The 24283-nt window shown below is 40.8% G+C and overlaps 1 protein-coding gene across 1 annotated transcript; it reads right to left on the reverse strand.

Moving 5' to 3' along the window:
• Positions 1–713: 713 nt before the first annotated feature.
• Positions 714–23515, reverse strand: LOC132057789 (uncharacterized). Its single transcript, XM_059450392.1, has 4 exons — positions 23279–23515; positions 22173–22988; positions 22068–22078; positions 714–1497 (listed from the first exon to the last, which is right to left on the reverse strand). The coding sequence occupies exons 1-4, from the start codon at positions 23513–23515 to the stop codon at positions 714–716; spliced, it is 1848 nt and encodes a 615-aa protein (XP_059306375.1).
• Positions 23516–24283: the final 768 nt, after the last annotated feature.

The raw sequence follows: 24283 nt of genomic DNA on the forward strand, positions 1-24283 counted from the left end.
AGTTTTGACAGTGCTAAGCAGCAGTTCTGTACTTTGTTCATATGTTGTCATGCACATCCCATGAGCACACCCTTTTTTCTGTCACATCCACTTTCATTTTATCTCTCCTCAACCTGCAGATGATGTCATTTTTTGGATTTGGGAACCCAAACCAGCTTGGGCCCTTTATAGTTATAGAAGGGATGGATCAAGTTCCTTTTCGCCCAAATAGGAAGCACATTCCCTTTGTTCTTCTGAGGTCCTTTCTTTTGAGAACCAATTCCTTTCGTGCCCAAACTTACTTTCCTTTTGATGAAGCCTGTGTTCCTCTGAAAAGAATCAATTCTTGCTTTGCAATACTCCTTCTAGTGACCTGCTTGCCCGCAATGAGTGCACAACTAATTTTCAGTGGTGGAGACATACTTGCTATGAGGATTGTAGGGTGTCTTCTTATAACCAATCCCTTCCCTACCGCTTCCTTTACTATTGTACATGGAGGTAATTACGTCAGAGGACCAGGTCCAATTGAGAGTTTTATTAATATCAAACTTAATTCTGTTCAAGTCTTCCTTCAATTGCTTGCTCTTCTCGACTTTAGTAGTAAGACTTAGTTTTTCCTTTTTGATCTCATCTTCAAGTTCCAAGTAAATTTTACTGGCTTCACCCTTCCCATTAAGAGACGCTCATGTATCCCCTTTTATTTGACTTTCCAAGAAAATATTTAGTTGATTGGTCTAATCAACCTGCTCTCTCATCTCTCCAATCGACACCAACAGATTATCTCTTTCAAGTTTGGAATTACTGATTTTAAGAGTTAGTGTATCCTTTTCAGCAATCAGGGCATGGTAGGCATCAATTAACACACCTGACAGTGACATAAGTTTATTTAGAGAGTAGGTTTTCAGGTTTTTCTTTACCTCCAAGAAATTTACCTCTTCCACTTCATCACTCTCGTCACTATCGTCTGAATCTGACTTTGACATGAGTGCAAAGATAGACTCATACTTGGAGGCTTCATCTTCAATGACCACCATGGATGTATGCCCTCTAGCGTCATCATCTTCAGACTCACAGGATGAGTCCCTTGATGCGGCAAGAGCCTGCTTTACTATTTCATCAGCAACTGCCTTTCTTCTGAACCTTTTGTCAGGAAGCTGGTTTCTCCTTGCAGTTCTGTCATAACTATCCTGTTTACTCAGAGAACAGTCTTTGGCGAAGTGACTAGGTCTACCACACCTATGGCAGAGATAGTCATTTCTGCTGGAGCTTCCTGCCTTCGAAATTCCACCACTTTTTCGAATCAGTTTAATAAATCTTCGTGTGAGATATGCCAGCTCAGATTCATCATCACTTGAGTCTTCTCTGGCAGCTTTGATATTAAGACTCTTTTCTCTTTTTACTTCATGCTTCTCATCCTTCTTCAAGGTCATATTCATATCATAGGTTTTAAGGTTTCCAATGAGTTCATCGACGGTAAGCTTGGTGAGGTCTTGGGCTTCAGAAATAGCATTTACCTTGCTGTCCCAAGAATCCGACAAACACCATGCAGCGTTCTTACGTGTTTAGTAGTTGTGATTTCCTCTCCTAGTATCACACCCCACCCTTGGTAGGGCGTGATTGGCACACGGCACCTTACGGAAACCGAGCGAACCAACTTATAACTTACATCCTTCGTGTCTCAAATGGAAACAATAGGATCGAGAGGCTAAATGCGAACATAATATCATGCATACGTATATGTACATTGGACCCATGATGCCAACATTACTATCGTCACACTATGACTAAGCTGTACACAGGAACTGTCTGCAAAGCCTCTATGAACATGACTGAAGTATACAAGTTGGGACAGGGCCCCCGACATACCCTGAACAAAATCATACATACATATATATATATATATATATATATATATATATATATATATATATATATATATATATATATAAGCTCGGCGTTGCTCCGTGAAGAGATGGAGCTCACCAATCGAACCGGTACCGAAGGCAATTTTTACTATGGAAGATCCTTGTCTCGTTATCTACACTCGCGGGCATGAACGCAGCGTCCACAAGAAGGGACGCGCACGAACAATGTACTGAGTATGTAAGGCATGAATAGTAACATATTAAGAAATACCGAACATGGAAAATTGATATAATGAACGTATGGGGATAAAGTAATATAAACAAGATCAACTTGTGCCTTTGAATGCCCTTTTAAGGCAAATGTCATGCATGCTTAGCTTTTTAAGAATTTTTCCACACATATCCATACATATATAATATCTCATCTGATCGTTAAGGCGCGGTAATATATATAGATACATATATTTATATACATATAGCATCTTACATGGTGTTATCTTACCCGGCCATGTAGGCTCGGTATCATCTTACCCGGCCCTTTCGGGACTCGGTATTATCCCCAACTGATCAGTGGGATGCAATGCATACATACATACTGACATACATATACATAAAAATACATAAATAAAATCAACATCATCATTACCATTATCATCATCACTATATCCTTCCTTAGAAGATCAACTGTCTTAAGGTGAAGTCGACGATGTCATGGGAGTCTCGAGAATCATGAACTTAGATAGCATTAGAAATAGAATCGCCATCGCTATATCTCACCTAGAAAGAACAAGAATTATGAGGCGAGATCAATCACAAAGAATACTCTCAAGATCATGAATAAGCTCAATAATATCATAAGGATCATGAGATTCATAGGCTTCTAGCATTTGTGGAAGCAAGGATATTATGGATATGGCACAAAGGTTTATAACAAAAGAATCATGCCTTTAGAAAGAAAGGGTTTAGCCTTAACATACCTTCTTGGTCGCCTTAACTTTAACTACTCAGTGCTTGTCTTAGTCCTTCAAATAATCTTTCTAGAATCTGTCGAAATTTCGGCAGCATCTCCCCTGTTTATATGCCTAGCCCAAAATAGTAATTCAGCAACCAACAACAACAACATCAATACCAACACTAATCATAATATTCTCACACCAAAATACTCCATAAACATCCCATATGGGGTTTATCCCATATTTCTACCAACAAAACTATTATACGGCTATTTGACAGTTTTATCTCCGTAACTAAACCAAAATAAACATTAATAATAGGAGATTCATACCTTACTCCTGATAATACCGCCACATCTATTTATGAAAGTATTGACGGCCTAAGTCTTGCCTAAAGGGAACGACAAGCTTTAAATTAAGCATGCAAGATGACAAGTAAATAAATATCTCCGACGGACATTCAAAAAATAATATTTCCACTATAGTACGAGTTTATGTTATGTACAAGTTTAAAGAACGTGGAAAGCAAATACAAACAGTGATTCAATGAAGTCTTCGGGTTCCTTCCGAGTGTCGTCTTCGGGATGTATCTCCGGGTACTTGTATAAGCACTTAGTAAAAGTGTTAGTAAGAGAATAAATAACTATTGAATGAATTAAAGAAATAATGAATAAACTTAAAATAAAAAACCCGTCTTTTGTACATTGGAGGCCTTGGAAATTGACGGAAATTTCTTCATCGGCCATTTGGGTTTAAAAGATTAGCCCAAATGAGTTTAAATAAATGGTAAAAAGGGTAAAAGTGTCATTGGCCGCCAAAAGTATTTTGCGGGCACAAAACCAACATATATTTAGTAAAAGAAATGTAAAATCAATGCCGAATGCAACAGAACGTTGATGAATGTAGTACAAAACCAAAGCAAGATTAGCTAGCTAGATTACAACAACAAGAATAACTAAATAAAACAACGAACTCATGGAGAATATGCCTGGACAAGTGCAAAGACAACGCTAGAGATTCTCCGAAACAAGCTAAGGCAACTAAAAATTTTTAAAAGAAAATTATGAACATAGAAATGGTTTAATGTAACATCGCAAAGGTAGCGTAAGTAGGCAAAAACAAAAAGCCATGGTTATTAGAGAACAATCTCCGGCGAAACTCCGGCAAGGCAAAGAGGCGATAAACAATAGAGGGCAAAGGGAGACAAATATCTTCTCCGGCCAAAATCATAAACCAAAACAACCACAACAACAAGATATGAAAACAACCACAAAATAAACATCAATGGCCACGCAAAAAGAGACAAGCACAATGGGCATTTGAAACGAAAATAAGATAGGAATATTGAAGATGTGCCATGGTAGACGTCGGAAAACACCCATCCTACGGAAAGACAACAACTCCGTCCATATCTGAACTGAAAGAAAAAAAAAAAAAAAAAAAAAGCACACGCACACACACAAAAATCGTTAGAGGAGGAAGGGAGGTAGCAGCGACTGGTGGTGGTGTCGTTTGGTTGCTGGCTGTTCCGATTCACCGGAGCTAGAAGCTCCTCGCCGGAGCAATGGAGGGAGGAGAACGAAGGGGGAGAAGAAGCGTGACTGTTGTAGGGGTCGTGGTTGGCTGCTCCGGTTCATCGGAGCAGTGAAGAAAAAATGGGGGCTGTTTGGGGTGTCGTTTGGTTTGTGGTGTTGATGGAGAGAAGGAAAGATGAAGTGGTGGGGCAGCAAGGTAAGCGGAATGGAGTTCGTGGTGGTGTTGCGATGGTTCGTCGGAGCCCGGTGATCGGAGCTCCGGCAGTGACGAGGTGGCGGCGGCTGAAAAGGAGTTTTGAGAAGAAAATGATAGCTATGGCTTTTGTTTAGCATAAAAATCTGAAAATGCTTGTGTGTCTTGTGTGTGGAAGATTGTGTAAATAAAATTGAACCCCTCAACTTCTTTTATAAAACAAAATGATCCATCTTATGGTCCAAAGAATAATGGTCTTCCCCCTCTTGTCCCCTTTACCCCTTTTAACCCATGTGTAAAACATATATTAACCAGTAGATGAAGAACCCAATCCATCACTTCAAATGTCAACTTTTTAAAAGGTGACGAGACCTCGACTTGATCGAAAAAAAAATTCTCCGCGTTTAAAATTAACTGCTTCGATTTTCTCTACACTGACGGACTGTAAAATATAGTTAAATAATACATGTATAAATAATAATGTAAGTATAAAATATAAATATTAATGTATAAGGTATAAAAATGTACTGCTATAAAATTAAGAAACAATTATTAATTGCACAAAAAATGGTAGTATTCGGGTACATGTGCGAAAATAATGATTCTTGAAAAATGACAATAAATTGATAAAACTCCTAAAATGAGGACAATTATCAATAAATCATCAAAAATGTAAAAAATGTGTAAAAAGTGTACTTCGTGCTCTTTTAACGATCAAGGCTCCCCGAAATGTTAATTTTAAGCACGGCGAGCCAAAATTAGATGTCAACAATCCTTACTATCACGCAACACTGGAGACTGAAAAGTTATTGCATGCCAACTAGGAGAAACAAAATATTGATTGATTGCTTTTCTATAAAGGTTAGATTTCAAGTTATGGAAATATTATCATAAGATGATCAACCGAGAAGTGGCATTGAAGTAGGAAAACATAGTTGACGCACATAGAAGGAAAGAATGAATATCCAAGTCAAATAAGGTTTGGTTTTCAGGTACAATTAATGAAATCAAAACTTAGTTGGATTCAACATTCAAGGGCGGGAACTATCATATATACACAACACGAACAAGCTTTAGAGCTTAACCACAACAACAATTATTCCAATGAGAGGCTAGAGTGAGCGTAGTCATCACCTTAAGAGCCAACTTCATATCGACAAAGAACCGGAGCATGTCAAGATTCATCTTTAAGTTATTTAGTTGTAATAGTTAGGTTCTATTGTGATTCTATCTATTTACCTTTGCAAGTATTATGTACGGTGTTTCGTTGGTTATCGAGTTGTAAGGGATCTCTTGACTAGGTCGTCTTAGACATATATTGTATAAGTTGGTAGAGTCGGGACTGTTAAGGGATAGTTCCTTTAGGTGTTACAAAGAAGTTTGTAAACCTTTAAAGTGCTCGTGTTTAGTGAAGATTGAGAAAAGTCCTATAGTGGTTTTTGCCTCCCTCAAGCAGGGATTTTTCTACGTGAAAATACTTGTGTTGATTTATATTTCTGCTGCATGTTGCATAGTTGCTCTAAGAATATGATTCTTAGAGTGCATAGGAGTAGCCCGAACCTAACAAACATGTATTGCCCCATGAATTAGCAATAACATTTTTCTAAAACATTTGTAATTAAGGGTGTGTTTGGCATTCAATTTTCTCATGTTTGGTTGGTCAAATTTTTTTTATGAAAATAAGAAAAATGACTTTCCCAATGTGTTTAAAAAAAACAAAGTTTCATAAGTGGCATCCCACATTCATTGTCTCCCCCCTACTCTTAAACACATTTTACCTCCCATCCCACCCCCATAGCCCCTATTCCCACCTCCACACTCCTACTGCTACCTCCAACTCTCATAGAGTTTGTCAAGATTATGCGCAAATATTTTTGGGATAATAATTCTTGTTTACGTACAAACACATTAAAAATAAGTACTAAAATCACTTATTTTTCAAGAAAATATTTTTGCTGGAATATTTTCCTTAATGCCGAACACACCCTCATAGTCTAATTAGATAACAAGGAGGCAAGCTAGCCAGCATCATGATCGCAACCGCATTGGTCCCTGGCAGAATATCAGGAAAGAATCAACAAGATTGAACTTAGCCATTTGCAAGTTTGTAACTCTTTTTGCCTCGTCAAAAGGTAGGCATTCTCAATGTTCTTTTCCCTAAATTAATACTACAAATTAATAATAGTAATACTAACATTAAGAATTGTTAAATTAATTCTTTTCATTTCTCTCTCTCTGTATTTTTTTTCTTTTTCTTTTTCTTTTTCAGTGGCTCTTGGATTGCTTCATAGGTTAAGACTTGAGTTACTGCTCCACAAGTCATAGCTTAGCTGTTCAAAACGTACAAAGGGATCCATCTCAGCTGGAGAAATGTGATTAATTCCAGGAATTAAAGCTCTATCAGTACATTCTCTGTTCTATAGATTATACTGTGGATGTGTTTGGTACGAAGGAAAATGTTTTCTGCGGAAAATATTTTGCTAAAAAAAAGTGGGTTTTTTGGGGGTGGGTGGGGGGGGGGGGGGGGGAAGTAGGGGTGTGGAGGTGGTGGGAATGAAGGCTATGGGGGCAGGGATGGAATTTGCTTTCTCTACTTCCACTAAAGAAGTCATTTTTCTTATTTTAAGAAATTTGTTGTCTTAGAGAAAATATTTTTCAAATTTTTCACCAACCAAGTATAAAAAGTAAAAAACATTTTCCTCTAGAGCAAACACACCTATATATGCCCTGTTACGTACCATGTTTCTTTTAGAAGTGATTATTTTACTACTATAACTTAGTAGAACACTAAATTGTTGGCCCCTTGAATCTTCATGTTAATATAACTTTATTTTGGTTCAGAATCTATTAGAGAAGATTAATCATGATCACCATCGGATGTTCACATTAGCATGCAATTGGCAAACAGATCTGTCAGTAATTAAATGTAATTCTGAACAATGATCTACATCGTCATTACCAAGTACTAAATGTTTATATATATTCAACTCTGTATTATAATACTATGGCTTATGTTTTTTCTGTTAGTAGTTTAGTCAAAGGTTAGGCACTACACTTTTAGCTTGCATTGCAAGGACCAGCTGTTTTACTTAAGTTGCTTCACTTTTAAGTTTAAGTACAGATATGTATTAATAATTGGCATAATTTGTGGGATCCTTGAAATGCAGGAAAATCATTTGGATTGTTCAAAATTCAGTGAGTTTAACGTAAAACATTTTGGCCTTACTAACTGTCTTCGATTCAAACTTAAATATAATTTTGAAAACTTATGTTCATTGACTAAGTCTTAACTACTTATAGAGGTGGTAGTATATATACTACGTAATACTCTAGGTTCACTAATTTAAAATTCTAAATTCCTTCTGCAAATAACTTTAGTTATATATAAGCAGTGGGTGCTGAATGTAGAAGCTTTTATATAGGCAGCAGGTGTTGCACCATTTGCCTTTTAGTTATTCGAAGTATAGCTAGTATACACAGACTGTCTATTTAAATATAAAATTACATTGAATGAATGAGGGGTTTAATCTTATCGATCAATTAATTCGTCACAAACTAAATATGCAATTGCTTTAGATACTAATTATCATATATGGTGGCTACAAATAGAAAGTGGTTCCACCATATATGCATTAGTGAATTCCTTTTTCAAACTTCTTTAAGGGTATTTATTGCAATAGTAATTCGGTACACGAAATATTTCGCATTCATGCAGGGTTTGAGGAAGGGCCGGATGCAAGGGCGAATTTAGGTATACATTTTGGGGCACGTGAACCCATGGTCTTTCCGCAAATTAGATATTTTATGTACATATTTTCTAAAATTGATCTAATATGTGGGCCATATAGAGTGTGTTTTCGTGGGCTGCGTGCAGGTTTGGGATAGTTAGTATTACAGAGGCGACTCTGTCGAAATTCTCAGAAAAGTCTATAAGAGTTAGTTCCCTCATGTATACCCCTACATTCGAGGACGAATGTTCTTAATTAAGGGGGAGAGGAAAAAAGGCTTAGTGGTGCACTTGGTTAAAAGCTTACATATATTACCAGCGGAACAAGGATCAATTCTCACTTAATACATTTTTTTCTCCTTTTTAGTGCACCCATGTTCTAGACATTCTAGATTCGCCTCTGAACTGCAGTGAGGGTAATGTCGGCAACCCATAAGTCACTCGAAGATAATTTTAATTAAATACGTTTACTACAAGGGTTCCCTTCAATTGCATATTACTTCCTCCATTTAATTTATTTGTTTTATTTATTTTTTTAGCCTGTTTAAAAAAGAACGTTATTTTTCATATTTATTAGCTCTCTACACCCAACATCATCCATGACGTATTTAAGAGCGCAAGATACAAATGATATTTTAATACATTATACACATCTTTATTTTAAGACCACAATATTTAAAATATTTCTTATTTTCTTAAACTCTGTGCCGAATCAAACTAAGACAAACAAATTAAAATTGACCAAAGATATATATGCAATGTAATAACGTTATGTGCCCACTTAAATGCTCCAAAGGACGAGGAGTGCATGTTCACTGCCAAAAACAAGTACATAAATGAAGTTTAGATTACCAAAAGATCATCAGATGACTTGGTCAGAACATCATAAAAATTACTTGGAAAATCACATTGATCAGTTGAGAGTTGGGCATGTTACATACATGGTGCAAAGATGCTGCTGCAAACCAATTAGAGTTTCTTCACATGTGCCCAAAGAAAAAATCGTACATATCACATTCGTCAATTCCTTTCTTATTTGGGGGGACCTTACTTAACAACAAATATAACATAGTATCAATAATAGATAACTTACTGTTTGTCTTGTAATAAAATTGGTACTATAGCATCACTTTTTTTATGGGCAGCTGTTGCCTCTGCAACTCATCGGATGGCTTCTCAATGCAGTTTTAGTTAACATTTTAATATAGTGAAGTTCTATATATGTACTGACAGGATAAAAAATATTACTCATAGTGTCACTTAACTGATAATTACAAGAAACTTTATTTAATAGCATTGACTGGTAAAGTAAATTAAATGGTAAGTAAAATGTTAAGATAAATTTAATTACACTGATGATATAAAATGTTCATTATATTATCAGTGTATATAACTTAGATCCATTCTTAATATGAATGATTATCAGATTATTAACAATTAATTAACGAAGCACACTCCATGAAGTGATTCAAACTCTTTCCGACAAACTACTTTTGTCCTCTTTCTGGGCTAAAGTGATTTATTAAAAATGTATTTTCCTTAAAAGCATGACGAGATCTTGATAAAGTTATTAATTCAAAAGAAGAATAATTATAACGAGCAAATCACTGAGTTTTAGTCTCGACAAAACATAAATTGATGAAAATAAAAACTATACTATAAAACTAATTCGAATCTTGTTTGAGTTTTTGAAGGAATCTTTGAGTTAAAAAAATTATCATAGGCGTCGTCCAAAAGGTTTTAGTAATTAATTAATTATAATTACTTTTAGAAAATAAATGCCTCCTAATGCGCCTGTTGTCTCCCCTAACCCCACTACTAGCAATCATCAGGCAAGTATCCTTAACCTAGACAATTCTAACAAGTTTTAATTTACTGCTAACAAGAATATTAAGTGTTCTCTAATGGCTTCTTAATTATTATTCCTAACAGAGATAATGGTCGTGAAAAACACACCTGAATATTAAGTGTTCTCTAATGGCTTCTTAATTATTATTCCTAACAGAGATAATGGTCGTGAAAAACACACCTGAAGTATCACTTTTTTGCGAGTTTTCCATATGAACTATTCGGTGTTTGTGTTTTCTACCAAAACTATCACCAACTATTTATCAAATCGCACGTCGAAGTTGACTAGACCAAGTATTTGAATACAATCACCAAAACGAACGTGACAGATTCATTTGCCCAAAAAAATTCATCCACATGGCAGCTGACTTTAATATCGTAGTGTGTTTTGATAAATAGTTAGTGATAGTTCAGGTAGAAAATGCAAACACCTGATAGTTCATGTGAGAAACTAGCAAAAAATGTGATATTTCATGTGTGTTTTCAACCATTATCTCTGATTTATTGTTTTAATTTTTCAATTGATTCCTTTAATTATTCGCATGGAGTGTCATTTGGCACCACTTTTAAACAACAACAAAAAAAAGAGTTCACCACACACCATCAGATACTAGTCGAGGTGTGTTTTGATATATAAATAGTTGGCCATAGTTCACGTAGGAAACACAAACACTTAATAGTTCAGGTAAAAGACTCGCAAAAAATATGATATTTCAGGTATTTTTGACCATTATATCTTCCTAATACCATTTAGTCATGAATTTTATTTTGAATTTGATCAATTAAATTAATTTTGCACGATCCTCCTTTACATAGTGGGGGCCAACCAATCTGGCAATCTTCCAATGTCCATAAAGTATGATTAAGAAATTTATATTTGTTGATTCAATTAATTACTCGTAAAACCACATTACTTTACCCTTTTCTTTTTTTTTTTTGTGGGTACAATAACGTCGTCAGTGCTTGATAGAACATAAGTTAGGTGCTTTTGCTATTTCTGTAAAAGATATTTCTCATTTTAGTATTATTCTCCAGCTCTAGTCGTGTGTATCATACATCGGATAACATACTTTTTTCTGTAGTCAAAAGGAAATAAAGATCTCATAAAACTATTTTTATCTAATTATTTTATAAAAAGTATTTACTAGACCATACTGATATGAAAATTAATTAACCATATAATAGTGCTAAACTATTTCTAAAAATATGGTAGCAATGGTGTTAGTTTTTGAAATTCATTAAGCAATTATGGAATCAACCGTGATCATAGACAATCTAGCTATATATAGCTCCGAGAAAAGTACGTAGAAAACTAAGAACTAGAGTATATAAGAATGAAGGTTTTTTTTAATGAAAATATCTTAAAGTGATGAGCAGCTAGCAGTACCTATTTTCCATAGTCACTTAGAAGTGACAGAACTTAGTTATGGGTTATGAACTTAGTTATGGAACTGTATACGGTAAAAACCGGATATATGCATGATCGGTGACACTGTGGCCGAGGGTAAGACCAGATGAGCACAAGTATGACTCCTTTTCTTCGAACGGGGATTGCACCACGTGTGGCCGATCCGAGAAAGATAAGTAACCGCCTGTCAGTCCTCCGGACCAAACTTGGCGTTGCCGTTAGTCCAGTTTCTCCAAGTCAAGTTCTCATGGCCGTTAGTCCGGTTTTCTCCATGTTCGAATTGATCGTGGCTTGGTCCGATTAATCTGTTGCAGAACCGCCACGCGTCAAAACCGTTCTGCCATTTTGTACTGACAACCGTACGGGTGTCAGACCGTACAGTCCAACTTTATCCTTTTAGGGTTTCTTTATTCTAAAAAGGATTTGTGTTGTATTTAAGGCCCATGAGGCAAAACTATAAATAGTGGACATTTTCCTACTTTTAGGGGTTAGCTCTTTGAGATCTAGAACATTGTAATAGAAAATATTTATTGAAGCTCTCTCTCTCTCTCTCTCTTTTGGTCCGAATCAGTGGCATTTTGATCTTGCTTATTCATTCAACATTAGTTAATTTAATCATCAATATCTACATATTATTTCAAGGCATTACCACATATACTCATAGATACATATTATCGCATGCGAGTTCATACATATTCCACATCAACCCAAAATAGATTAAAGTTTGTCCACATATCCTATACCTCACCTATAAATTCAATTGATTACCTAAATTCGGGGTAAACAGTTTGGCGCCCACCGTGGGGCTAGGATAATAGTGGTTTTTTAATCTTAGCCTCTACCTCTTTTTACCCATTTGACCAAGGGATCGTCCACTAATTTCTACCAAAAAACGGACAAATAGCAAGCAGCGGACAGTCTGGTCATGTCAACAACAATGAGATTGTGGTCGAAAACGAGAACAGTGGGTTACGAGGCCTACCAGCAGATCCGGTCGACCCAAACTTTGTTGATTCGAGGGAAGGCCTCAACCGGCAGAACACTGTGAACCAGGAGAACGCCACCTTACCAGCCAATGATCCCTTGAATACTCACAACTCAATTACTTCATCTCGGGCTCAAGGCCGGAAAGTACCCGATGCGTCCGACGAGATTAACTTACATTTAATTTTGAAATGTTGCAGAAATGTTGATCGCTATAGCCGAGCGAGGGAATCGCAATAGCTCTACCGCACCAAAAATGATAAGTGGTCCGGAGAAGTCAAAAAGGGTCACCGAACCGAGGAGGGATGAAACACGAAGAGTCGAAAGAAATGGATCGGGAGCCGGTTCATCCACCAAAGTTCTGAAGATGCTCGAGACCTTGGCAAAGCGGGTAGATTCAACAGAGAAGAGGGTGGAAATGTATAACTCTCGGGTGGATCAAATTTCGGGGGCTTTGCCTATTCTAAAAGGGGCGGATTCGAAGAGATATTCAAAGGCCTTTTCCTCAAAGTGCGGCTCCTAAGTTGATCCTGAAGAGGTTTAAAATATCGGATATCCAAAAATATGACGGCACAACGGACCCACAGGAGCACGTGACTTCATACACCTGTGCCATAAAAGGCAATGACGTCGAAGAGGATGAAATTGAGTCCGTGTTGTTGAAAAGGTTTGGGAAAACTCTATCGAAGGGAGCATTGATCTGGTACGACCATCTGCCCGAGCATTCAATCACTTCTTTCGAGATGCTCGCGAATGCGTTCATAAAAGCCCATACTGGAGCTAAAAAGGTGCAGGCCCGGAAGGTAGATACTTTCCGTATAGCCCAAAGGGATGATGAGTTGTTACGTGAATTTGTCAATCAGTTCCAAAGGGAACAAATGGAGCTCCCTCCGGTTCCGGAGGAATGGGCTGCACAAGCTTTTACCAAACGGCTTAATCCTCGGAGCTCGACTGCCTCGTTCAAACTAAAAGAAAACTTGTTGGAATACGAGGTTGTGACCTGGGCAGATGTCCATAACAGATACGAATCAAAGATTCAGGTAGAGGATGACCAACTCGAACTTCCCCCGGGGCCCATAAATATGAGCAAAAGCTCTAAGAGATCGAGGAAAAATTACGAGTCGGAGTCAAGACCATCGAGGGAAAGGTATCGGCCATACTCTCATTCGGAAAAGCCAAGCTTCAGGTAGGAAAAATCAAGGATTGGTCCCAGTCACTTTTCGAGTAGGGGCGATAAACGGGCCGAACACCCGACAAACGATGTTGAGGCCTCTCATTTAGGAGTGTTGCCGAAATCTCGGCTAGCAACAAAGACTTACCAAGGATATCAGAGTACAACTTCAATGTCAACACTTTGGACCTCGTCTCAGCTATTGGCCATATCGCAGAAGCAAGATGGCCGAGACCACTAAGATCAAACCTGTTACATCCCGTATTTTGAACGACGGGACGATTCGGGTTAACTATGAAAAGTTAGGGTTAAGACCATTTCGGGATACGAAGTCGAGACGTGTGACCTTCGATTTTGTCGTGCGATCTAAGTGTGTATGACGTTATTGGTATGGAAACATTTAAGAAAGTTCGGGACCAAAGGTGGAATTTGTGGAAGTTGCCTATTATTGAAAAAAATTGAGGAAGTAAAAGAGGCCATGTGGCCGGCCACTCTTGGAGTGGGCCATGGCCACATGGTTGGCCATTAGTTGTAATAAAAAGATGACAAGGTCATCTTTTCCCTTCACTTCCATCCCTTAGAAAAATCAAGAACATTGGAGAGAAAGGAAACCACCCATTCGGCCAAAGGAGAGAAAATCAAGACCAAGATCAAGCCTTCCCAAAATTATTTCTCCTAAGCAAATCTACTAATTTGAGGGTGCTTAGTAACGTGGAGGTGTTGTTTCAAGCGTTGGATTGTTCGTTTTCATCCTTGGCCAACTTTGGACAAGTTGAGGATTTGTGAAGAAAGGTAAATTCTAATCTTGTTTTATGAGTTATGGAAGGTTTATGTGTGTTGTTGTATGTTGTTATGGATGAAATTCATGGAAACTTGGTGATTGAAGTTGAGGCCGTGTACATGTGTGTTGGCCGTGTATGTGTGTGCTATGTTATAAGTGATGAACTAAGTTTATGTAGTGTGTTTGGTTATTGTGGTGTGTTGAAATGAGTAAAAATCATGAAGTGTGTAGGTTTGTGTGTTGGCCGAATAAGGCCCTTCATGTGTGCCAAGAAATGAATCAATTTTCTTAGAGTTTTGGTTGTTGTTGTTATGTGGATTCTATGTTGGAAATAAAAGTTTAATGATTCGAATTGGTGATGTAAGTGTTGTGGGCTGTTTTGGAAGGTTTTGTGTATTTAATGTAATTTTTATGTTTATGGAAATGATATGGTTAGAGTGTGGATTGTTAGAGCAAATCATGATTTGAAGTCAAGGAATGTGTTATGGATGAGTTCTTGGATTAAGGGACAATTTCGGGTGACTTGGAGTGTTTGTTGGGTTGTTGGAAATATTGTATGAATTATTTAAAGAGTTCTTGACTGTTGTTTGAATGGTTTTGGATTGATAATTGAATGTGCGTTAGTTTGATTACATGTTGGTTTGTAAGTATGTAGTTGTAGTAAGCATAATTGGAATATTGCCGAATGTGTGGAGGAGGATTTTTAATGTTCGAATGCGTTTCGAATTAATTGTGGATATTGTTGGAATGATTGTTGGTTTGTTGTGTTGTTGAATTTGGCGAGGTTGAATTCTCGGGGTTGGTCCATTTATAAAGGAAGTCTTTGTGCCCAATTTTCCGTAGGATTATGTGCTAGTTGGAAATAAGCTTTTAAGTGCTTATGGTTGACGTTGGTATTTATTGATGTTATGTAGATCTTGGAGAGTTCGAGATATAAGTTTGATTTGGATTACCGTTGTGTGCAAGCGAGGTATGTAAAGCCTAACCCTTCTTTCTTTTGGCATGTCTTAGTTCAACATAGGCTATGATACTAGCCTCGAGGAAATTCCATTCTCATAATCCGAGCATGTCTATGATTCGCGTTTGTCTTTTGGTACTCGTATGTTGATGTGAGAAAATATTGGCTTTTGATGTTGTTGGAAAAATCGATTTTAAAGTTGCATAAAAACTTAGTTTTCAAAAGAGTTTTATTCTTAAACGATGTTGAAACTACGAACGCTCATAACTTTCGGCTAAGGGCTCGGATTGCCTCGATATCGTCGTGAGAGGTTGTATGACGTGTGATGAGTATGTTTTCCATAGGCGGGCCCGGCTCGGGTTGACGCTCGTCCGTGGGTCCCGCGACCTTCTTCTGCACTTTTCGATGACGTTTGAGAGAGTTTGGTATGACGAGTTTCCCGATCCCCAAGTATGGTTATTTTACTTACTTTTTGAACCTATGATAATGATTTTATGCATATGGTTACTCACGACCTACTGCTCGTGCGGTTGTTGGTATATCGTTCGCCGGTTCCGGGCCGGTTTCTTGTCGTGCGCACTATGATATATTACGGAGTTATCTTGTGCTACGGTTCCCGAGACCTCGCCATAGGGCCGGGTTCCGTTTATGGAGTTATCTTTGTGATATGGCTTATGATGTGTTGTGGTGATGTGTTGCGTTCGGGGTTGTACGGAGATTTGAAACCTTCGGTGTTATCTTGTGTTATGGCGCCATCGACAGTGCGGCGACCATATTTTACGTGCCTTTTGCATGTTTTCTATTTTGAAAATAAACATTTGGCATTTGGAAATGTACTTACTTTCGGTACTTCGGTTTCGAGTGTGATTCGGTTATTTCTTGTATTTCTGCTTTACATACTCGGTACATATTTCGTGCGACCCCCTTTCTTCGGGGGGCGCGTTTCATGCCGCGGTACGAACGACCGGTTGACGGTCCGCCGATTTAGGAGATCCGTTTCTGCCGTGTTGGAGTGCTCCTTTCATCCGGAGCCTATATCTTGGTATATACTCGTTCGTTGCATATATGTGTGTGTGTTCGGGGGTACGGCGGGGCCCCGTCCCGTCATATGATTCTCGTTGGTTTGCTAGAGGCACCGTAGATGTATATGTGGGTTGTGTGCCTACCGTACAGGTGTGTTTGTATATTATATGTTTTGGGCCAGTGAGCCATCGGATAGCCTTATCGGCTTTCGATATATATATATATATATGGGTTTGAGTTTGAGATGTGTTTGAAGTAGCGTTTAATATTTGTATCGGCATTAGCCAGCTGTGTGTGATTCGGGTTCGGTGTGCGGGTTTGAGTGCCCAACTCGGGCACTAGTCACGGCCTACGGGGTTGGGTCGTGACAAAACCCGGGTCAACGGGACCCGAGCGTGATGTGTGAATATCATGGAACCCATAGGCACGGGCGAGGACTGCCGCCAACTAAGAGAGGAGGTGGCTCTGATTCCTGAAGAATGGCCACCTTCGAGAACTCCTGAGTGAACGAGCTAAAAGCCACTACAAGGAAAGGGAATCTCACAAACGGGCCGAACCGGTGAAACCTCAGCATATAATCAATATGATAATCGGAGGCACAGACGCTCCTCGAGGACCGGTGATGAAATGAACAAAGGTTTCCATTGTGCGTGAGAAGCGCAGCCGGGATTACGTACCCGAGGGTTCCATCTCTTTCAGCAATGAGGATGCAGAAGGCATCATTCAACCGCACAATGATGCATTGGTAATTTCTATTCTTATTTTTAAATCACAAGTTAAACGTATTTTGATTGACCCAGGTAGCTCGGCCAACATCATCCGGTGGAGAGTGGTTGAACAGCTAAGGCTACTCGATCAGATTGTACCGGTTGCCCGAGTACTCAGTGGGTTCAATATGGCAAGTGAAACCACGAAGGGGGAGATTTCTTTGCCGGTCAACATTGACGGCACCATTCAGCAGACGGTGTTCTATGTCACCAAAGGGAATATGAAGTATAATGCTTTGCTTGGAAGACCATGGATTCATAGCATGAGGGCGGTGCCATCTACACTACATCACCGAAATTCCCGACCCGGAGGGATAAAACCATCCGAGGTGAACGACCCCGGCTAGGAGATGTTCGCGGTCGAGGAAACGCCACTCTTTCCCAAAAAATCGAATCTGAAGGATGATGAATCAGTCGGAGGCAAGGACTCTCAATAGAAATTAAAGGGTACGGGTTCGACAGCGGAGCAGAAGGGGTCGGACCCGAGGAATGAAGAGGATGATTTCGGCATACCCAGATCGTTCGTCTTACCGGATGACTCGGATGCAACCAAACCTACCGTAGAGTAGCTGGAGCAAGTCATCTTGTTCTTATATCTACCGAATAAAAAGGTATACCTAGGCACGGGGTTAACCTCGGAGCTCAGGAACAAGTTAATTAAATTTCTTCAAACTAATGCCGATTGTTTCGCATGGTCCCATATAGATATGACAGGTGTGCCACCAGAAGTGACAACTCACAAACTCAGCCTTGACGGGAGATTTCCCCCAGTGAAGCAGAAAAGAAGGCCCATAGCAGAGCCGAAACATGCCTTCGTAAAAGATGAGGTAACGAAGCTTTTCAAAATAGGCTCTATCCGGGAAGTAAAATACCCGGATTGACTAGCTAACGTAGTGATGGTGCCGAAGAAAGGTAATAAATTTAGAATGTGCATTGATAATAAGGATTTAAACAAAGCATGCTCTAAGGATTCATTTCTGATGCCTCACATCGATAGAATGATCGATGCGACGGCCGGGCATGAGATGTTAAGTTTTCTCGATGCTTACTCCTGGTATAACCAAATCCGGATGCACCCAGAGGATCAAGAGAAAACATCCTTTATTACCCGGTATGGGACTTCTTTATTAATGTCATGCCCTACGGGTTAAAAAATGCCGGTGCAACTTACCAACGCCTAGTTAATGGGATGTTCGAAGAACAGATAGGGAAAATAATGGAAGTTTATATTGATGAAATGGTAGTCAAGTCCCTGGAAACAGATGACCATTTAAAACATTAGTAGAAAACCTTTGACGTACTTCGTAAATACAACATGAAGCTTAACCCGAAGAAATGTGCCTTCGGTGTCCGATCTGGCAAGTTCTTGGGTTTCATGGTATCCAACCGAGGGATTGAATCAACCCGGACAAGATCAAAGCCATCGAGGATATTGAGGTGGTGAATAACGTCAAAGGAGTGCAGAGGCTCACCGGAAGGATAGCAGCGGCAGTCGTTTCATTTCGTGGTCTTCGGATAAAAGTCACCATTTCTTCTCCTTATTAAGGAAGAAGAATGACTTCGTTTGGACACCGGAATGCCAAAGGGCCTTACAGGAATTAAAAAGATATTTGTCCAGCCCGCCTCTGCTGCACACACCGAAGGCAGATGAGCAGTTGTTTCTCTACCTTGTCGTATCCGAGGTAGGGTGTAAGTGGTGTTTTGGTCCGAGAAGAATCAGGTACGCAATTTCCTATATATTATGTGAGTAGGACTTTAGAGGATGCGGAGACCCGTTATCCCCACCTTGAAAAGTTGGCTTTGGCATTGGTAAGTGCTTCAAGGAAGCTCAAACCTTACTTTCAATGCCATCCGATATGCGTAGTGACTACTTATCCTCTAAAGAATATCATGCATAAACCGGAATTGTCGGTAGACTGACCAAATGGGCCGTAGAGATTAGCAGATATGATATCGAATAAACCCCGGACGACCATTAAGTCTCAAATCTTGGCCGATTTTATGATTTTACCCCCGCTATGATCCCCGAGGTTGAGAAAGAGCTTCTGCTCACCTCGGGAAAGGCTTCGGGTATTTGGTCTTTACACACGGACGGAGCCTCCAACCTAAAAGGTTCCGGGCTAGGCATCGTCCTTAAAACCCCCGCCGGGGATGCCATTAGACAGTCGATTAGAACTATTAAATTGACTAACAATGAAGCCGAGTATAAGGCTATGATTGCAGGTTTGGAATTAGCTCGGAGTATGGGGCCGAAATAATCGAAGCAAAGTGCGACTCTCTCTTGGTCGTTAACCAAGTGAATAGCGTCTTCGAGGTTAAGGATGAACGAATGCAAAGGTATTTGGAGAAAACACAAGTGATACTACACCGATTTAAAGAGTGGACAGTGCAACATGTGCCCAGGGAGCAGAACAACGAAGACGACGCATTGGGCAGTTTGGGCTCTTCGATCGAGGGGAAGGAAATCAACCCCGGAACCATAGTGCAGTTGATGAATTCGGCGGTAGAAAACCAGCATGCTGAAATAAACACGATGGGTCTAACTTGGGATTGGCGCAACAAATACATCGACTACTTGCAAGATGGAAAGCTCCCGAATGACCCAAAAGAATCACGGTCACTAAGGACAAAAGCAACACGGTTCTGTTTAATAGACGGTCAATTGTATCGACGGTCTTTCTTCGGACCCCTGGCTAAGTGTTTGGGTCCCGGAGAAACCGATTATGTGATGAGAGAGGTCCACGAGGGTACCTGCGGTAATCACTCCGGTGCAGACGCCTTAGTTCGAAAAATTATCAGAGCCGGTTATTACTGGAACCGGATGGAGGAGGACTCGAAGAATTTTGTCCGAAAATGTGATGGGTGTCAAAGGCATGCCCCGATGATCCATCAACCCGGGGAGTTGCTACACCCGGTGATATCACCATGGCCTTTCATGAAGTGGGGGATGGACATTGTTGGTCCTTTGCCATGGGCACCAGGTAAAGCCCGTTTTATTTTATTTATGACTGACTATTTCTCCAAATGGGTTGAAGCGCAGGCTTTTGAAAAGATTAGAGAAAAGGAGGTTATTGACTTCATATGGGACCACATTATTTGTCGTTTCGGCATCCCGGCCGAAATAACTTGTGATAACGGTCCTCAGTTCGTTGGTAGCAAGGTCAATAATTTCCTCGAAGGGTTGAAGATCAAGAAAATTGTATCAACTCCGTATCACCCAAGTGCAAACGGACAGGCGGAATCCACGAACAAAACAATAATTCAAAATCTAAGGAAAAGACTTGAAACATCGAAGCATCACTGGAGGGAAGTTCTACCGGAGGTATTGTGGGCTTACAGAACCACATCAAAATCAAGCACGGGAGAAACGCCTTTCTCGTTGGTCTACGGGGCCGAAGCCCTCATCCCAGTAGAAGTTGGTGAACCGAGCCTCCGATTCAGATACGCCACCGGTGGGTCAAACGAGGAGGCCATGGCCATAAAACTCGACCTCACGGACGAACTTCGCGAAAATGCGTTGGTCCGTATTGCAGCCCAGAAACAGAGAATGGAAAGGTACTACAATCGGAGGACCAATTTTCGACATTTTCAAGTTGGGGACTTGGTGCTTCGGAAAGTTACTTTGAACACCAAGAATCCCAACGACGGAAAGTTGGGTCCGAACTGGGAAGGGCCGTACAAGATAACAGGAATAACGGGTAAAGGGTCGTACCAGCTGGAATCCATGGACGGACAACGGTTGCGCAATAACTGGAATGTGGCTCATTTGAAGAGATACTACTGCTAAGGTATGGACGCCTACCCTTGTGATTATTTTTGTTAATCTTTCCTTTTTTGCAGGAAGTCAAATACCGGATGAAGTTAGGTCTGAAAACACGTGTTGCACTCTTTTCCTTAGTACGATTTTGTCCCGAAGTGGGTTTTCCGACAAGGTTTTTAATGAGGCAACAAGTACAACGTGTTACTTGATAAAAACGAGGATAAGTATCCGGAAACTCGGGGGTATATCCTACGAGTGGGGACTTGATAGTGCTTACCCGATCATGCAGCTCGGATAAACACTAGGGGACTACTATACCCACATCGAGGAGGCTTACCCCGGTAAATAGAAAATGAAGCAGCTCAACAAAGCAAGTGAATGCTGTTAGGTACCACCCCGGAGAAGTCCTCGAAATTTTGTATTTCTCACCTTCGTCCAAAACCGGACCTTCTGTATTAGGTTTCGATGTAAGGACCAAATGATCAGAACGAATCGTGTCCACTTAGTATTTGCTACGGCAAAAACAGAAGGAAACGGACGAAGTCTTCATATCATGTACGTGCAAATACTTGCAATATAAAGATTATTAAAAATTCATTTCGGATGTGTCTTCTTGTTAAACACCCTACACCGGTGATTACCGCCGAAATTCGGCATCATTTTATATAAATACCCTACACCGGGGACTATAGTCGAAACTCGACAAAGGCATCAAGGTCGCATTGAACCAAGCCAAAATCTTTTAACACCCTCGAATGGGGACTGCTATATCAAAATTTGATAAGGCAGGGATTCAGGTGTCCGAACCTAATCTATGACAAGTAAGCGGTCGAAAAACATCGGCCCTAAAATGCCTAACGTGATTCGGAGACGTCTGAATTCACAGAGCATAAATAAGTCCCACGGGCAAACCACTCGATCAAATGCCCGGACAAAATGTACCGGACGAAGAGAAAAGCCAACTTTTAGGCACAGTCCGAAAAAAATGACTCCGAGCCTTTGATTGTTCTTTAACGGGATTAGCGATTAGGGCGAAAGTCATAACAAGCATTCCGATAAAAGAATAAAGAGAATCAGAAGGAAAAATGCACATTCCATATACGAAGGGTTTTTACATCCGAAACTTCTAAAACAAAACAAGCCAAAAAGGCAAAAGCAAAATAAAGGCTAGTGCAGGCCCTGATCTACCCGGTGCAGCTGGAGCCGAAGTGCTCGGATACCGTTCTCTCAGAATCCTCAGACTCGGTGTCAAGGGCTTTCTTAGCTTCCTCCTCGATTGTTCTGGCTTCGAGTATCAGAGCCGGGAGGTCCCCAAATCCTTGTTGAGCTTGTTCAAGGGTGGCCCTCCGGGACTTCCACCGTTCATATGCAACCGCAATCGTGGTATGAGCCTCGGCAGCCTCCACATTCTTAAGAGACTCCTCCAAGTCGGCCTCAGCTTTGGCCAATTTAGCCACTAATTCCGACCTCTCTTCATCGAGAATTCTTTGAACTTGAGTAGCCGACTCAAGCTCGGCCTTCAGAATGTCATTGGCCTCGGCTGTCTCCTCGAATTTGGTTTTGAGCTCGTCGCATATCCGGGCCCTATCCTCGGCTTTCTGTTCAAATACCCTCAACTTCTCCTTATACTCAGCATTCTCGGATTCAAGCAGCCTATGCCTCTCGGCCAACTTCACGGCATCAGTCTTGACCGAATCAAGCTCACTTTGGAGTTGGGAGATAGTGGCCTCGAGTTCACCGAGCCTCGAAGAAAAACGGGCATTGTCTTGGCTAAGGCCGACCTTATCCGCTTCCAGGAGCCGATTCTTTTCAACCATTCCGGCCAACTCAGCCTTCAAACTAAGATTTTCGGCCTTCGCCGCTTCGAGCTCGGGTTGAAGGTTGGAGAGGGCAGCTGCCCGGTTCAATTGATCTTCTTTTTCTTGCAAAAGGTGCCGGAACTTTTCCGTTTCCCGACCCTGGGCATCCAGCTGGCCTTTAAGGTCGTCAACCTCTTGCTGAGCATGGATAAAGGCCTCATTGACGAGCACCACACTCTGTAAAAGAAACAAGAAGTTAAACTTGGATAAAACTAGAGCTAAGGTTCACATTGAATTATGGAAAGATTGGATGATAAGCTTACCCGGTTACTATCGTGCATGCCCTCATTAATGAGGCTCTACTAGGGGACTTCAGCCATCTTTCTCTTATCTGAGTCCGAAATGAGGGGCCTCAGATAGCTTGCTATTCCCACAGGACGGGACAAGAAGCTGCAATCCTCGGGGACGGTAACCGTGGCCGACCTTGTCCTCCTCGATTCCACGCTCGGGGCCGGGAAGACACGTACTAGGCTTTCCCTTGAACCAGTTTCGGTGGCTCGGCTAGCCGCCCTAGTGACCCGAGGGATAGGGAGATGTCCAAAATCGGCTGCTTCCCCGATTGCAGGTGGTGTATCCGAGAAAATGTCATCGAGGTTATCCAACCTCGGCGCAGAGGAAGTTGGAGCAGCCCCAGCGATCTCGGTAGAGGCAGGTGCCTCGGATGTTGCAGCTGGGTCGCCACCCAGCAGTGGGCCGTTATCCATTGGAGCCTTGGTATCAGGGATCGACTCAGCTCTTTGTTCGGCTTCAGCAGTCGAAGCTAGCCCGGATCTTCTAGTCCTTTGCAGGGGGTCTCTTCAGATGAAGCGTCACCTGAAATGTCAACATATTCAATTGACCTTAGAGGAGTCGGATAAAGAATTTCTTCCCCACCTGTGTGCAGTGCCGGAGCGGAAGGTCCTTCCTCGGTTGTAGGAAAGGGAGGAATGGTGGTCTCCTCCTCCGGAACAGAGGCGACAGAGGGGGCCACACCGACCCTTCGAATAAGAAAATCGGGCTCTGATTCATCCCTCAGAGTCCGAACAACGCTCCTTGCCCTTTTCTTCGGTTTCTGTCCTTTGTCCGAGGCTTTTCTCCGCCTCTTATTGGCAACAACAATAAGCCGAGATGTCCCTACTGAATCAAATTCAGGAACCGGCGTAGCAGGCTCGGCTGTTGGTTCCGGTCTTGGCTCCACCGAGCCCCTGGGTAAACCTGAATACCGAAGGGGTTATAAAAAGAAAAAAGAAAAAAGGAGAAGATACAGTATATACCAAATCAAGGAGAGTATTACCATGGTTTTGGGCGACCCATCGGCCACGCGACAGGTCCCCCCATGTCCGTTTTTCATGGGTGTGTTGACCGATGATTGCTCCAACCCATTCATTCATGTTCCGGACGGCCGGAGGTATCCATGCCACAGCTGATAAAAAGAGAGAAGGGGAGAAATTGTGTGAATACAAGGGAGCAAGTGTTGACAAAGCATGGAAGAA

Source organism: Lycium ferocissimum, chromosome 5 (genome assembly GCF_029784015.1).
Source record: "Lycium ferocissimum isolate CSIRO_LF1 chromosome 5, AGI_CSIRO_Lferr_CH_V1, whole genome shotgun sequence".
NCBI classification, from domain to species: Eukaryota; Viridiplantae; Streptophyta; class Magnoliopsida; order Solanales; family Solanaceae; genus Lycium; species Lycium ferocissimum.

Excerpts from the sequence above, each read along its gene's own strand:
- LOC132057789 (XM_059450392.1), bottom strand. The coding sequence starts at position 23,515 with ATGGATAACGGCCCACTGCTGGGTGGCGACCCAGCTGCAACATCCGAG. Across the intron at positions 22,989-23,278 it reads CTGGTTCAAGGGAAAGCCTA|AGTGTGGTGCTCGTCAATGA; the intron begins GTACGTGTCTTC and ends TTTCTTTTACAG.